Raw genomic sequence first — 15,022 nt, 5'->3', positions numbered from 1 at the left:
CTAGGGAGAGATAAGAAGACAAAGAGGGATCACCTTTTCAGATTGAAATGATTCCATCAAACACTGGAAGGCATTCAGACAAAAGAAAATTGAACTTGTTGAACGAGTTAGGAACCAGCCGTCCCAAAGGTAGTTTTTCCCCCAAGAGGTAACTGGACTTTCTTTGTTCTTCCTGGAAGACGTTTTGCTGCTCATCTAAGAAGCTTTCTTCAGTTCTGACTGAATGATGGGGAAAATGGATTCCTTGCAGTCATCTGGTCGTTAGCATTCTCTCTGAGAATCCTTGAGGCCACTTGGAGTTTTATCTGTGCCCTTGGGAGTCATCTGAATAATGCAAATGGGCATGAAATCTCTTTGGAACTGCTGAAAGGATTGCGTTGTAAACAGGAGACGGGTGGTGTCGTATCCCTCCCCCTCTGTTGAGACAGGGCTGTTCAATTTTAACATTAGAACCGAAGAAGCTTCTTGGAGGAGAAACGGAAGGTCTTCAAGGAAAAAAGAAAGAAAGTCCAGTTGCCTCTTGAAAAAGCCCCTTTGGGAGAACCATGATCTGGATGACTTGAGAATCTCCGTAGACATTTAGGAACAAGCCGGAACCCATATTGTGGACAGCAAACTAACTATGGCTTGTCTGACTCAAAATCCAGGCTTGTTTTTCCCTTTTCCTTCTGACGGCACCTAGCAGAGATGGGGAGAATATAAAACAATCCAGTCTAAGCCCGTTCAAATATAAAAAGCCACGGTTAATACAAGCCATGATTTGTAAAAAACAACAACAACCCAACAACAGCTAGCCAGGTTTAAGTAGATTAATTAAAGTGAGCAACTAAGAAAAACACCAAGCGTACCAGGGAAATATCTAGAATTCAATTTTTAAGAAGTAGGGAGAAGCTCCTGAGACAGGACACTCAACTGTCCGTATACAGAGTTTCAAGAACAGCCGATGCAACTGGGTACAAGGGCATGTTCAGAAACTACTCTGGACTCCTGGACATTCCTCTTAAGGGGTTAAAATAAAGGACCTCCTGACCAGTTCACCCAGACATCATGGTTGAGAGGCTGAAAATATTCTTTAGCCTGGGAGACGGCTTCTGGAAGATTAAAAAAAACCCTAGCCGATAAAGTGAAGTTTCTGAAATCTAATCCATTTTAATCAGTGGTGGGATCCTGCGGGTTTAACAACTGGTTCGGTGATTGCATGCTTTGCTTGCATCAGCAGTTTTAACAAAACGTACCTTCCACGTTACTTCTGGGAGGTAACACAGCTGAGGTGCGGCAATCCACTCTGCCACGCAAATCAACTGAGGATATAGGTAAGTAAAGTGCTGGGGGGGGGGGAGACGGGCCAACCTGATCATCGGAGCAAACCGGTTCACTCCCCACCTGATCGTCAGAGCAACCGGTTCGCCCAAACCGGCTGAATCCCACCCCTGATTTTAATAAATCTCGTTAAAGAAAACTATGGGGAAAATCTTGCTTTTGGACCAGCGCTACTGGTTCGCTCATGCTCGCGATGCTTCTGCGCATGTGCAGAAGCATCCAGGTGGGTGGGCGGAGCCTCCTGCCACCCACACTATCGGTTTGCCCGATCTGGGCTGAACCGGGAGCAACCCGCCTCTGTTTTGGACATATCACTGTTGAACTAGATGTCACCCTCCTCTGCCACTGAGGCCAGAACTCTGGCTGCCTTTCTATCTTCCCTATCTCAGGGTTTCTAAGATACGTTGCCCTTTTAGATGGCCCAGGTGAGGTGTCCAACAGGACAAATAGGCTGAAAAACAGTTTCTATCCCAGAGCAGTAACTAGATTGAACTGTACTGTACCTTGCAATATTAATGCAATATCTGGGGCTTGCAATTCAATCGTATATAGAATGTGAAGGACGTGTGTTTTGTGTTTTATTTTTATAGTTATAATGTACAATGAAGATGGCATTTAATTTCGTTGTACGAGGTGCAATGACAATAAAGTAAACTTGAACAGTCAGGCTAGCTGTGACGTTTGGGGATTACAGCCTGCTGTCGATTGTACTGGGTTGAAAAAGACGCCCCCCGCCCTCCGTGTCTCTATTTAAAACCACCAATCAGCTTCTGAAGGAATCATAAGGCCTTACCCCTTCACTAGTTTTCTGCAAGTCTGAAGAAGTATTTCGTGTGTCGTTGCCTGCTTCACCGGCATCAGAGCTACTCTTATTTTCTTCCTCTTTGCAATCCTTATCATCTTCGTCTTCGGGAGATTTCCTTGATTGCTTGGAAGATTTCTAGGGGGCGTCCATAAAGAAAAAAAACAAAAACCACAAAAGTGAAACCAAAGCTATTTTCCCAAGCTTAGCATTCAGAAATGGTTAAGTTCTGGTTAAGGGTATCAAGACGACTTATTCTTGGGTTTAATTACAAATGCATTGGCTTGTTTCCTGGGGTAGGAAAGACGTTTTATTCTTAATTGTTCCATCCTTTCCCTTCCCAAATAACAATGGCATTTAGACTTATATACCGCATCAGAGTGCCTCTGCAGCCCTCTCTAAGCGGTTTACAGAGTCAGCTTCTTGCCCCCAACAATCTGGATTCTCATTTTACCGACCTTGGATGGAAGGAAGGGTGAGTCAACCTTGAGCTGATCAGGATCAAACTGCTGGTGGTAGGCAGAGTTAGCCTGCAATATTGCAATCTAACCACCATGCCACCTTGGCTCTTCCTTAGACTTATATACCGCTTCACAGTGGCACCTTTAAGATTTGTGGACTTCAACTCCCAGAATTCTCCATAATGGCTGAGGAATTCTGGGAGTTGAAGTCTGTTAAGTCGTAAAGTTGCCAGGGTTGGCGATTCCTGCTATGAATCAAAACACCTCCAGGTTGTAAGTGAGAGCTTCATGAATTACCTTTGAAGTGTAAGATTTTTTCCGTTTTGAGCCCGCTTTTTCATTCTTCCTTTTGCCTTTTCCATCTTCTTCTACTCGATCCCCTTCTTCCTCGCTGCTAGCATCTGCCGTGTTTCCTCCTTCACCTTCGGTTTCTGAAGAGCTCTGTTGCTGAATAGCCTTGGGAATAAAGCAAAATAATTAGACCTCAACTAGGTTTATTTGGTAACAGTCCAGGGCAAAAGTAGATGTCAGCCTTGAAGCTGGCCTGACTGGGGCCATTTTGAGACTTCAGCACTGATACACTGAAGCAGAAGGATAGGGAGGGGGGAATAAAGATGGTTGGAGTTTGTAGTCAAAACAAAATACTTTCTCTTGAGAACCAAGGACATTCCTGCAGGTGCTTAGAAGGAGGGGACTGGAGTCACCTAGCAACTGGAAAGTACCCTGATTGCACCATGTGACTGATTGTTTTGAGAAAATGAAAAACTTTTACTTTAAATTAGGTGAAAACCGTGGGAATACCCAGAGATGATTTTCACCAGCCAATGACATATCCAATAAACATATTCTTTGAGGAATTTACCTGCCTCTGAGTTTTGTTTGCTACAGGTATGTTACTTGATCAGATGACCCTGCAACCATCCCAAAGTCATGTCAGTTGCCAAGTGTCTGAATGTTGATCACATGACCATGGGGTGGTTGCAATAGTTTTAAGTTTGGAAAAATGGTCATACAATACAATACAATAGCAGAGTTGGAAGGGACCTTGGAGGTCTTCTAGTCCAACCCCCTGCCTAGGCAGGAAACCCTATACCGTTTCAGACAAATGGCTATCCAACATCTTCTTAAAGACTTCCAGTGTTGGGGCATTCACAACTTCTGGAGGCAAGCTGTTCCACTGATTAATTGTTTTAACTGTCAGGAAATTTCTCCTCAGTTCTAAGTTGCTTCTCTCCTTAATTAGTTTCCACCTATTGCTTCTTATCCTGCCTTCAGGTGCCTTGGAGAATAGTTTGATTCCCTCTTTTTTGTGGCAGCTCCTGAGATATTGGAAGGCTGCTATCATGTCTCCCCTAGTCCTTCTTTTCATTAAACTAGACCTACCCAGTTCCTGCAACCGTTCTTCGTATGTTTTAGCCTCCAGTCCCCTAATCGTCTTTGTTGCTCTTCTCTGCACTCTTTCTAGAGTCTCCACATCTTTTCTACATCGTGGCAACCAGAACTGAATGCAGTCATAAATCACTTTTTTCACCACCGTATCAATTTCAACAGTCATTAAGCAAAGTGCACCTTATACTCTGAAAAATACATCTTTGTGACTTTGCTTAGACAAAAATCTTACAAGAGAAGCAAACGTTTTGGCTACCCAAGTTTTGCCTTCAGTCCGCATGATGACATATTGACAAAAGGAAGGAGTGGGGGAATTGGGCGTTAAAAGATAGAAAAGGAAATCCTTTTTTTTTTTTTACCTGGTATCCACTAAACTTGACACCCGGGTTGTTCTCGATTTCCCACAGGCCTTCGTTAAACCCTTTTCGTTTGTTTGATTTTCCAAACTTGTCTTTATATTCTTTGTAAGGGAAGAGGTCTTTAGGCCCCAGAAATGCCCTGTGATTGAAGAAAGGAAAGGATTGAATGATAGCTCAAATTATAATCCGTATTCTTTACAGACATGTGTTATTCATTAACTGGAGGACAACAGCACGGCAATCCCCTTTCGCTGGATAGGCCAATGGTGGTTCAGTTCAGATACCACATCAAACCCATGGTGTGTGAACACCACCTCATCACTTAATCAATGGCTAGACCAGGGGTCAGCAAACTGCGGCTCTGGAGCTGCATGTGGCTCTTTCCTCCCTCTGTTGCGGCTCCGTCACCGGTTGGCACCACAATTTTGAGAAGAGCTTCCAGGAGGGGGGGAAGGAGAGGAGCAGAGTGCACCAGGAGAAGACTCTATGGCAAAGGGAGGGTTTCCCAGTTGTCTGCACAATTGATAGGGCTTTCGGTTAGGACAGGTAGAGGAAAAAGTATGCCGCGCTAGGAGGAGACTCTATGGTGGGGGAAACTGAACTTCCGGTCAGCTCTAGAATTGAACAGGGGGCTTCCGGTGTTTTCTTTTCTGTGGGAAATGAGTCCAAATGGCTGTTTGAGTGTTTAAGTTTGCCGACCCCTTTGAAAGATGAGCCACTTGGCAGCCTTCGGAGGAAAAATTATTATTATTATTATTTTATCGAATTTCTAGACCGCCCCCTCTCCCCGGAGGGACTCGGGGCGGTGTACAGGAATAAATTTAAAACATATAACAATCAAACACATAGATAAAAATCACATTAAACAACCCCTGTACAATTTATAAAAATTAAAAACAAACCTTAAAACCAATTTTAAAAATTTAGAAATAGAACTGAGGTGGGATAGGTGGAATTAGGCCAAGCCGGCTAGCTGGCATAGGTGGGTTTTAAGTTTCTGACGGAAGGAGCGGAGATCCGTAGTCACTCTAATGTCGGGGGGAAGGTCATTCCAGAGAGTCGGGCCCATCACAGAGCAGGCCCTTCCCCTAGGCGTCGCCCGCTGGCACAGCCTAGTGGATGGCACCCGGAGGAGTCCCTCTCTGTGTGAAATATAACATCTGTCACTGATTCCCCCCCCCCATTCAGAAATCAGAGTTAACCAGCTTTTTCCCATTTTGCACACTCCAGACGTATTCTGTGACACACAAACTCATCTAACATGGCTATGTTGACTGGGGAATTCCGGGAGATTTATAATATTAGCGTGTAAGGATAATCCAGTGGAGAAGATCAAAGACCATATTTAGAACATCAGTGGGATGGAGAAGACAAACCTGAGCTTGATTCTTGATGGTTACAGGAACACATTCTTGTAGGTTTCGGGGAAATTACATGAAAGTGATTTGTCACTGTTCCCTTCCACAATTGCAGGCTTGAGATTCAGGCACTAACCAGCCATAGCTTTGAGATTAGCCAACATTCTGCGATCCCGGTTTGGACATGGCTGCAATCTTCATTGAGGGTAAAGCTTATCTACATAACCATCGTAGCTCTCCAAACTACACCAGGCCTAGAAAGAGAGCCCAGTTCCATACAGCAGCATTTCAAAGCCCTGGGGCTCCCTGCTTAAATGTTTTTTTAAAAAATAATTTACATAATTGCTAACACAATTTAATATGGCCCTGACACCGAGTTACTCATATCACATTAACACAGGATGGCGAATGACTCGTTTAGCCCTTGTTACTGTAAATGCTGTTGATGTAGGACAATGGTGTCAAACACAAGAACTGCGGGCTGGATCTGGCCTACGATGTAGACCGTGAGACCACCCTGGAAAATGTGAGGGGCCGAGCCACGTCATTTCAGCCCGGTCTGCCCAATGCAAAGAGGAAACATGCCAGCAGTTTGGGGACTGGCATCAAGCTGGCCACATCCACCCAGTTGACCACACCCACCCAGCCCCCTGAGGTCAACCACAGTTCTGATGCGGCCCTCAATGAAATTTGAGTTTGACACCCCTGATGTAGGAGAGGACCAAGCTGAGGGAAGGGTCAAGCATGTCATCAGTTTGAAATCCTTTCACACCCACAAGAGATATAACTCTGGGCCACCTTGAATTTGTTGACCCCTATCTACTGTCAGAGGGATGTGGCGGCTCAGTGGCTAAGACACTGAGCTTGTTGATCAGAAAGGTTAGTTTGGCGGTTCGAAGCCTAGCGCCGCGTAATGGAGTGAGCTCTTGTTACTTGTCCCAGCTTCTGCCAACCTAGCAGTTTGAAAGCACGTAAAAAATGCAAGTAGAAAAATAAGAACCACCTTTGGTGGGAAGGTAACAGTGTTCAGTGCGCCTTGAGCATTTAGTCATGTCGGCCACCTGACCACGGAGACGTCTTCGGACAGCGCTGGCTCTTCGGCTTTAAAACGGAGATGAGCACCACCCTCTAGAGTCAGGAACGACTAGTACATATGTGCAAGGGGAACCTTTACCTTTACCTTATCTGTCAATTTACCTTGATCTTGGGCAGTTCAGATTCTTGAAGAGAGCTGCATGAAATAAACTTATACTCATTTAAACAGCCTTCATTCCTGATTTCTTGAAGCTGAGATTTGATTTGCAAAGATCTTTTCTGTAGGACATTCGTTTATCCCCAAATTTCGCACATCATGTCTTGGGGGACACAAATTGATCCTACATCTTGGGTTACTGTGCCATTTGGTACATTAGCTCCCACGGCATCATTTGGCCACACTCTTCTCTGTGGTTAGTTCATTTCTCTGCTAGCACTATCGGACAATGTTACCGAACGGCTGACATCTTAGCTATGAATCAGGAGTGCTGCAAAGGAAGAACAAATGCTCTAATTGTCCAATTGTGTTCTCATCAACTGAACGGAGAGAAATGCGCTTCCTAAATAGAAAGGAATTATGGTGTTTCTTTTCCTGTAAACAACTGCAGTTCTCTTAAGGTTAAAAGTTTAGGGAGATCTGCCCTCCTGTGGCGAAGACACATAAAAAACACTTGCCAACTCATTGCAACACTCTTGTCCATCACATAGCATTGTGTTCATGTCACCACTTTGGCTAAAGAAGACACTGACGATTGCCTTGATCTTCCCTGCCCTTCTTTTGCGGTTATTCACCAGTGAAGAGAACACCATCTGTATGTATTCAGACACCTCTTTTCTTCATACATTTTTAGAAGACAGAAAAAGGGCTTGGTTGCATACCATATTTTTCGGAGTAGAAGACGCACTGGAGTATAAGACGCACTTTAGTTTTTGGGGAGGAAAATGGGGGGGGGGGATTCTGCCTACCAGGTACTCATCTGGCTAGTCCTTAGCTTGGTCAGCTTCAGCACATTAATTTGCTCTCTGGTTTTGAGGTTGGGGATGATGGGGGCTATGTTTCTAAAGCACGGCTGATTGTCGGAGGGAGCAGCAATTAGACAAGCAGGCAAAGCAGGGAAGATCGCTGAGCTCGTGTTTGGGCTGAAAAACAGCTTCAAAAGCACAGCTGATCCTTGGAGGGAGCAGCAATTAAACAAGCAGGCAAAGCAGGGAAGATCGCTGAACTTGTGTTTGGGCTGAAAAACAGCTTCAAAAGCACAGCTGATCCTTGGAGGGAGCAGCAATTAAACAAGCAGGCAAAGCAGGGAAGATCGCTGAACTTGTGTTTGGGCTGAAAAACAGCTTCAAAAGCACAGCTGATCCTTGGAGGGAGCAGCAATTAGACAAGCAGGCAAAGCAGGGAAGATCGCTGAACTTGTGTTTGGGCTGAAAAACAGCTTCAAAAACACAGCTGATCCTTGGAGGGAGCTCCAGTGACTAAAGCAGACAAAGCAGGGAAGGGGTAAGAGAAGGCAGTAGCTGTTCCAAGTAGCCAAGCAATATTTACATGGCAGCTTTCCAAGATAGATAGGGTCTGTGGTCATAAATACTCCTTTGAAAGACTGTTTGCCAGGCCTTTGCTGAATATGAATAGGAGGAATTCACATTCGTTTAATAAAAGGGGTTTTGTCGGGACCAGGACTCTGCCTCGTGCTTTTTGGGGAAGCCTAGGTCAGAACAGTCGAAAAAGACCTCACTGTTGAGATCAAGCTAGGCAACGTCCAGTTGTGAGGACTTTCAACAGTCAGAATCCTCCAGCTTTTGTAACTGTCGCTGAGAATCTTGGCAGGGCTCTGAAGTCTGTTCAGGCTAAGGAAACCTATGACGGCTCAATCAAATTTACAATGTTTAATCTGGATGGCATCGTGATTTGTGAGCCGTGTTTATCCGGTGACTCATCAGACACAGTCCACTCTTGCCAATCAAGTCCTCCACGACAGTGTCTCCTAAACCACTGCCAAGGAAACAGTCGTGACTCCACAGGCAGAGAACCGCAGCAAAGCCATCGAGGCTGCAGAAAGCAGAACTGTGGTTGATGCTTGGCTCAGGGACTATCCCGTCTCTGACCTTTTCCTTTAGCTGCGAGATATTTTTATGACAGGCTACAGCGAGGGCTGCTTTCACACTTGTTTACTTCTGAGCGGCTGTACTTTTAGGAGGAAGAGAGTGAGTCTTCTGCGGTGGCAAAAATCAAGAACCTGATAGCATCTTTTCTGACTAACCCCTCTTACGAAAAGGTGACTGTCAATTTACTTCTTCAGATGCAATCAAAGGGTTGCAAAGACATGTTTTTCCCTTAAGTGATGGGGATGACCAATATAGAAATAGAATAACAGAGTTGGAAGGGACCTTGGAGGTCTTCTAGTCCAACCCCCTGCTCAGGCAGGAAACCATACGCCACTTCAGACAAATGGTTATCCAACATCTTCTTAGAAAACTTCCAGTGTTGGAGCATTTACAACTTCTGGAGGCAAGTTGTTCCACTGATTAATTGTTCTCACTGTCAAAAATTTCTGCTTAGTTCTAAATTGCTTCTCTCCTTGATTAGTTTCCACCCATTGCTTCTTGTTCTATCCTCAGGTGCCTTGGAGAATAGTTTGACTCCCTCTTCTATGTGGCAACCCCTGAGATATTGGAACACTTCTATCATGTCTTCCCTAGTCCTTCTTTTCATCAGACTAGACATACCCAGTTCCTGCAACCGTTCTTCATGTTTTAGTCTCCAGTCCCCTAATCATCTTTGTTGCTTTATCTTTCTACACTGTTTTTTTAAAGTCTCATTCGACTCTTTAAACCCCACCCCCAATGAATTAAATTTCCTGAATCTGAAGGTCTGACCCGCTGAATGAATGCATGCCCTTTTAATCTGCTCTGTCTCTTCAGATGGGGAAGGGGGAATCAAAGGGCTGTCATTATGGGTTTCCTTGCATTTTTTTTAATTTTGTTTGCTTTTCATACATTGCCATTAAAAAATGGCAAACTGAAAAATACTGCAGTTGCAGGAAACAAGTCATTAAAACCTCCCGCCCTCCCTTTTGGGAAGGGAAGTGCCCCATCACAATTAAGGAAAGATTATTCAAAGGGGCAATTAGGCAGCTAATAATCATAATCCTTCCTCCCAACACTTAGAAAATGGCAAAAAAAAAGCATGGAACTCTTGATGCAGCTGCGATCCAGTCTGAGATCACAGCAAAAAGAAAAGAAAAGAGACTTTCGTAAGCATGCAGATCTGCAAATTATTTTTGAATGTGAAATCTTTCCAGCTGATTTGTGTTCAATGCAACCCAGATGGTTTCCCAAGGAGACTGGAAGAATTCTGAGCTCTGTAAGGCCCTTGGAGTCATCGGCCCTTCTAAGGCTGATGACCAGAGAACATTTCCTACAATAGCAGAAAAGCTCCTTTCAGGAGGTGCAAAATGTACTTCTTGGCTTATGATTGTAAAGGAGCCTGTCCATTATGGTCATAAATCATGACAGTTGCCCATGTGACCTTGCTTTCATAACCATTTCTGCAGTGGTGGTTAAGTGAATGCCATGATAGTTAAGCAAAATCAATTATCCAATTGGGCTGGGAATTTGCTGAAAACCAGAAATAAATAGCAATAGCGCTTAGACTTATATAACGCTTAACAGTAGTTTTACATCCCTCTCTAAGTGATTTACAGGGTCAGCCTATTGCCCCAACAATTTTGGGTCCTCATTTTACCCACCTTGGGAGGATGAAAGGCTGAGACAACCTTGAGCCTGGTGAGATTTGAACTGCCCAATTGCAAGCAGCCGGCAGTTGCCAGAAGTAGCCTGCAGTACTGCACTCTGACCACTGCGCCACCATGGCTTATAAATGCTGGTTTTCAACAAAACATCAATTAAGCAGCCATGTAATTGTAGGATGCAGAAAATGGTCATAATTACAAGTCAGTGCTGTCGGAACTTTGGAACTCGGTGGTTAATATCACTGAGGAGGTTCGAACGGTCTAGAAGCAACCAGTTATAAATTGAGGACTACTTTATATTCAAAATGTTTCGCACATCCTACAGTGCTTCGAAATGAGATGGGCGGCAAATACATCTAATAAATAAACAAGGAGATGCTTAAACTCCCCGAGCCTCTTAAAAGGTCTACTACAGAATGTTCTCACTTACGTTTCATGAGTCCCAAAAAAGAAGATGGGATATTTATTTGCTGGAGGCTTCACAGCTCCCTCGGGGAGTTCATCGATCTGTCAGTCAAAGAGAAAGAAGGATTCATCAATAAATGTCCAATAAAAGGAATCACACGACTCAAAGAGCCCATCGCAATGGACAATGGGAAGAGGTCTTCAAATGCAGGTTCAGTGGAGTAGGAGACTCTAAGACCGAGAGCCGGTTGTGTGTAGCAGCAAAGGCGTTAGGCTAAAACTGGGTGACTGTAAATTCTAGGCCAGGGATGGTGAATCCTTTCGACACCGAGTGCCCAAACTGTGCATGAGTGTGTGCCAGAAACCCAGAAGCCCAAAGACCAGCTGGCCTGTGCATGCATGCCTGTTTTTTTGGCTGTTTTCCAGGTCACAAATGGCATAAAAATTGCCTGAAAACAGCCTGAAAAATGGCCTGAAAACACTAGAAAAACGCCCCCCCCCAAATGGTCTATTTTTTGGGCCATTTTCTAGTGCTCTGGTGCCCTCAAAGATCAGCTGGCTGGCATGTATGTGTGTGCCAGAAGCTGGCGATGGCGCATTTGCCCACAGAGAGGGCTTTGCGTGCCACCTCTGCCACCCGTGCCATAGGTTCTCCATCTTGGCTCTAGCATGTCCGGAGGGACAAAAGTCTGCGGGATGACTTTGGATCAGTCCCTCTCTCTCAGTCCAGCGTATATCACAAGGTGGTTGTTGTGGGAAAGCAGGAAGTGGGCACATCAGGTTATGAATAGCAAGAACAATAGAACTCAGACTTATATACCGCTTCGTAGTGCTGTACAGCTCTCTCTAAGCAGTTTACAGAGTCAGCATTCCAGTTTGCTATGCTCCCATGCGGGTGAAGGCCAGCTGGCCGGCACGGCAAAACCTGAAAGAGCAACGGGCGATGACTTGTGTGCCCAGAGAGATGGCTCTGTGTGCCACTCTCTGGCATGCTTGCCATAGCTTTGCCATCACGGCCTTAAATCCTGCTGAAGATGTTAACTAGCCTGGTAGCGAAACATTCTGCAAACAACCCACAAGCTCGGAGAACAAACCTCCTGCCTCAAGACCTAAAGTTTTAGGTGAGACTAGGAAGACCTAGTTCACACATCCCATGAAACTTTGAAACTTTGAACAAACCTACTACCTTTTGAACTCATACACCATGTTAGGTTGAAGCTCAGGGGGTGAGTGGGTGGGCAGAGATCGGCAGACCTTTCTAAACTCTTGTGGAAAAAGCTTAATAAATAAAATATAAAATTGCCAGGAAAATGATTAAGGACTAGCAACACATTTGCGGCATGTTGCTGACTCCTCAAAGATGAAAAGAAATTGCTTAAGCATCAAAGGGTTTTAAAAAAAAGGAGAGGAAATTTTCCATGGCTCTGCGTTTTTTTTTAAAAAAGGTGTTTCCTTACAAACAGCAAGCGGCCATTTGCTCACTTAGTATGGCACAACAATAATGTGATATGATTGCTTAACAACACAACTGCAGCAGTTACTGCGACCACCACTACACTTAAGAAGTAAGTGGGAAGTCTCTCAAGCAAAGGCTAGAATCTCACTCTTAAAAACAAACAAACAAACAACAACAAAACCCAGCCCAGAACCCAAAGATGCAACTAAAATGCCTTTTGCAAAATTGGAATCTTTATTCCATTTGTACAGTGGCTAGCTCCTCTTCCCCCCCCCCCCCCCCACTTGGCCGATCCACTTAAAGAAATTCCCTTCAAAAAGAATGTTTTTAATAAGCAGGTCCATGCTTACTAAATTGGCTCATTGTTTATTTATTTAAAAGATTTGTTTAGGCCAGAGTGGCTCATAAGCACAAAACAATAAAGACCGTAAAAAGCATAAAAACCAACACAAACCCTTCCCAAATGAACTAAAAAACAAAAAAGCAAATAAACCCGTCCTGGTTCCCAAACACAACACATCTCTGCATGCCCAACAAATTGCACAGCATCAACAGAAACGAATATTTGAAGTTCAGGGTTGAACTGTGAGGTCCTTGGTGCTCTCTGAGTTTGGCTGCTTTCTTGCAAACATTTCACTATCCAATTAGGTAACGTCACTAGTGTTAGAAGCCGGTAGATTTTGCTCTTTGTTTATAAAGACAAAAGTGCTACCTATGGATAATGAAGCATTATCAGCCGAAAACAGCCAAATTTAGAGAGCACCAAGAACTCTGCAAACTGCAGAGCTTCCAGCCTTATACTGACCCATGATTTGTAGGAAAAAACTAGGTGTTTAAAGCTTTTTGGAAGGAGGAGAACAGGGGCCTGCACAAACTCAGGGGAAAGAATAGTATAGAATAGAATTCTTTATTGGCCAGGTGGGATTATACAAACAATGAAAATCTGGATCTGCTTTATAAATGTAATTTAGAATAATAGAATTAGACTTTTTAGCCAAGTGCAATTAGACACACGAGGACTTTGTCTCCAGTGCATAAGCTCTCGGTGTAGAATAGAATAGAATAGAATAGAATTCTTTATTGGCCAAATGTGATTGGACACGCAAGGAATTTGTCTTTGGTGCAGATGCTCTCAGTGTACATAAAAGAAAAGATACATTCGTCAAGAATCATAAGGTGCAACACTTAATGATAGTCATAACATATAAATAAGCAATCAGGAAACAATAAATATCAATATAAATCGTAAGGATACAAGCAACTAAGTTACAGTCATACAATCGTAAGTGGGAGGAGATGGGTGATAGGAACGATGGGAAAATTAATAGTAATAGTAATGCAGACTTAGTAAATAGTTTGACAGTGTTGTGAGAATTAGTTATTTAGCAGAGCGATAGCGTTTGGGGGGAAAACTGTCCTTGTGTCTAGTTATTCTGGTGTGCAGTGCCCTATAACGTCGTTTTGAGGGCAGAAGTTGAAACCATTTATGCCCAGGATGTGAGGGGTCTGTAGATATTTTCACAGCCCTCTTTTTGACTCGTGCTGTATACAGGTCCTCAATAGAAGGCAGGTTGGTAGCCATTGTTTTTTCTGCAAGAGTGTTGCAAAGGGCAGAGCTTTTTGGGGGTGGGAAAACTACACCAATCTCATTGGGATTAACATTTAAGTAAATCTCCATCAGAAGCACCGTTTGCTCTGGTTCATTTGGAGGGTGGGGTTGTAGCAATTTGAACAACCCTGAAGGATGAAGCATCTGCTTCTTTTAAATTACGCCGTTCCCGATATCAGAAAGGACCCTGGCCTCGCCATATTGTGCAATAGAAGACAAGACAGTATCATGTCTGCATCAATGTCACGCAATTTGTGCCTTCACCACCTCTTTGCGGAGGCCTAGAATTTCCAGGTTCAGGATTCCCAGTTCAATCTTGTTTCGGGAATTCCAGTCTCACTCTATTCGGGGCCATGCTGGAGAATAGCGTTTCTTCCCACCCTTCCTGTTGTGTTTAAATGGTGTGTGCAGGAAAAAAAAGGCAAAGGCAGCTGACGTCCCTTTGTATCAGCAACACTGGAAACTGGAGGAGGGGAGGGGAGCGTGTGACGGAGGGCGGTGGAACTGGCAATCCACGCAGGGCCACGCAAGACTCCTCCTCTTTTTGGAATATAACATTGGGAGGAGGGACCTCTGCATTGTCACCACGGGATGGACATTTCCCCCGCCCAATCATGGCAGAAAAGGAACCTGGCCGACACGAGCATTGATTCCTTGTAAAATGGAAAATGAAATGTGGCTCTTTTATTCAAGCAGGGACACCTCTGGCTCTGTGCCCTCTGCGGCTGGCTGTATCCTTTCAACACAAAGAGGAATTCCACTCTGGTTATGAATTCCACTTGGAACCAGCTAGGGGGAAGAAAAATGAATAATTAGGGCACACGCAGCCTTGGCCAGCATCCCCCTCTACAAGTTATGTTACCCATGGCCGTTGCTTTCCTGGCAATCCTTCTCACTGGCTGCAGGACCCAAAGGGGAAAGAAAGAGGGAGCCCATTCAGCCCCCTCCGGCACTGAGATGCAGGAACAAAGGAGGGACAGGCGAGCATTTGTGTTCACCCCTGCCGCACGACAACCCCCACGCTGCTGGCTGCTTTGAGAAAGAAAACAAACTCCTGCCAAAGTGCCGGCTGTAAC

General features: G+C 44.4%; 1 protein-coding gene across 2 annotated transcripts in view; it reads right to left on the bottom strand.

The window, feature by feature from the left end:
- HDGFL3 (HDGF like 3) overlaps positions 1–15,022 on the bottom strand; it is a 39,352-nt gene that overhangs the window by 1,793 nt on the left and 22,537 nt on the right. Inside the window, exons 2-6 of one of the 2 annotated variants that reach the window (XM_081964753.1) lie at positions 10,907–10,983; positions 4,332–4,470; positions 2,881–3,039; positions 2,114–2,260; positions 8–678 (exon numbers count right to left, since the gene is read on the bottom strand). In XM_081964753.1, coding sequence (XP_081820879.1) covers positions 637–678; positions 2,114–2,260; positions 2,881–3,039; positions 4,332–4,470; positions 10,907–10,983 — 564 coding nt within the window. In that variant the 3' untranslated portion in view covers positions 8–636. Of the gene's footprint in view, positions 1–7; positions 679–2,113; positions 2,261–2,880; positions 3,040–4,331; positions 4,471–10,906; positions 10,984–15,022 lie in introns of those variants that run through there. The other variant, XM_081964754.1, reaches the window with a different exon arrangement.

The sequence above is a fragment of the Natrix helvetica genome, assembly GCF_964273705.1.
Source record: "Natrix helvetica genome assembly, chromosome: 12".
NCBI classification, from domain to species: Eukaryota; Metazoa; Chordata; class Lepidosauria; order Squamata; family Natricidae; genus Natrix; species Natrix helvetica.
This window is presented reverse-complemented; position numbering and strand designations above follow the sequence as displayed.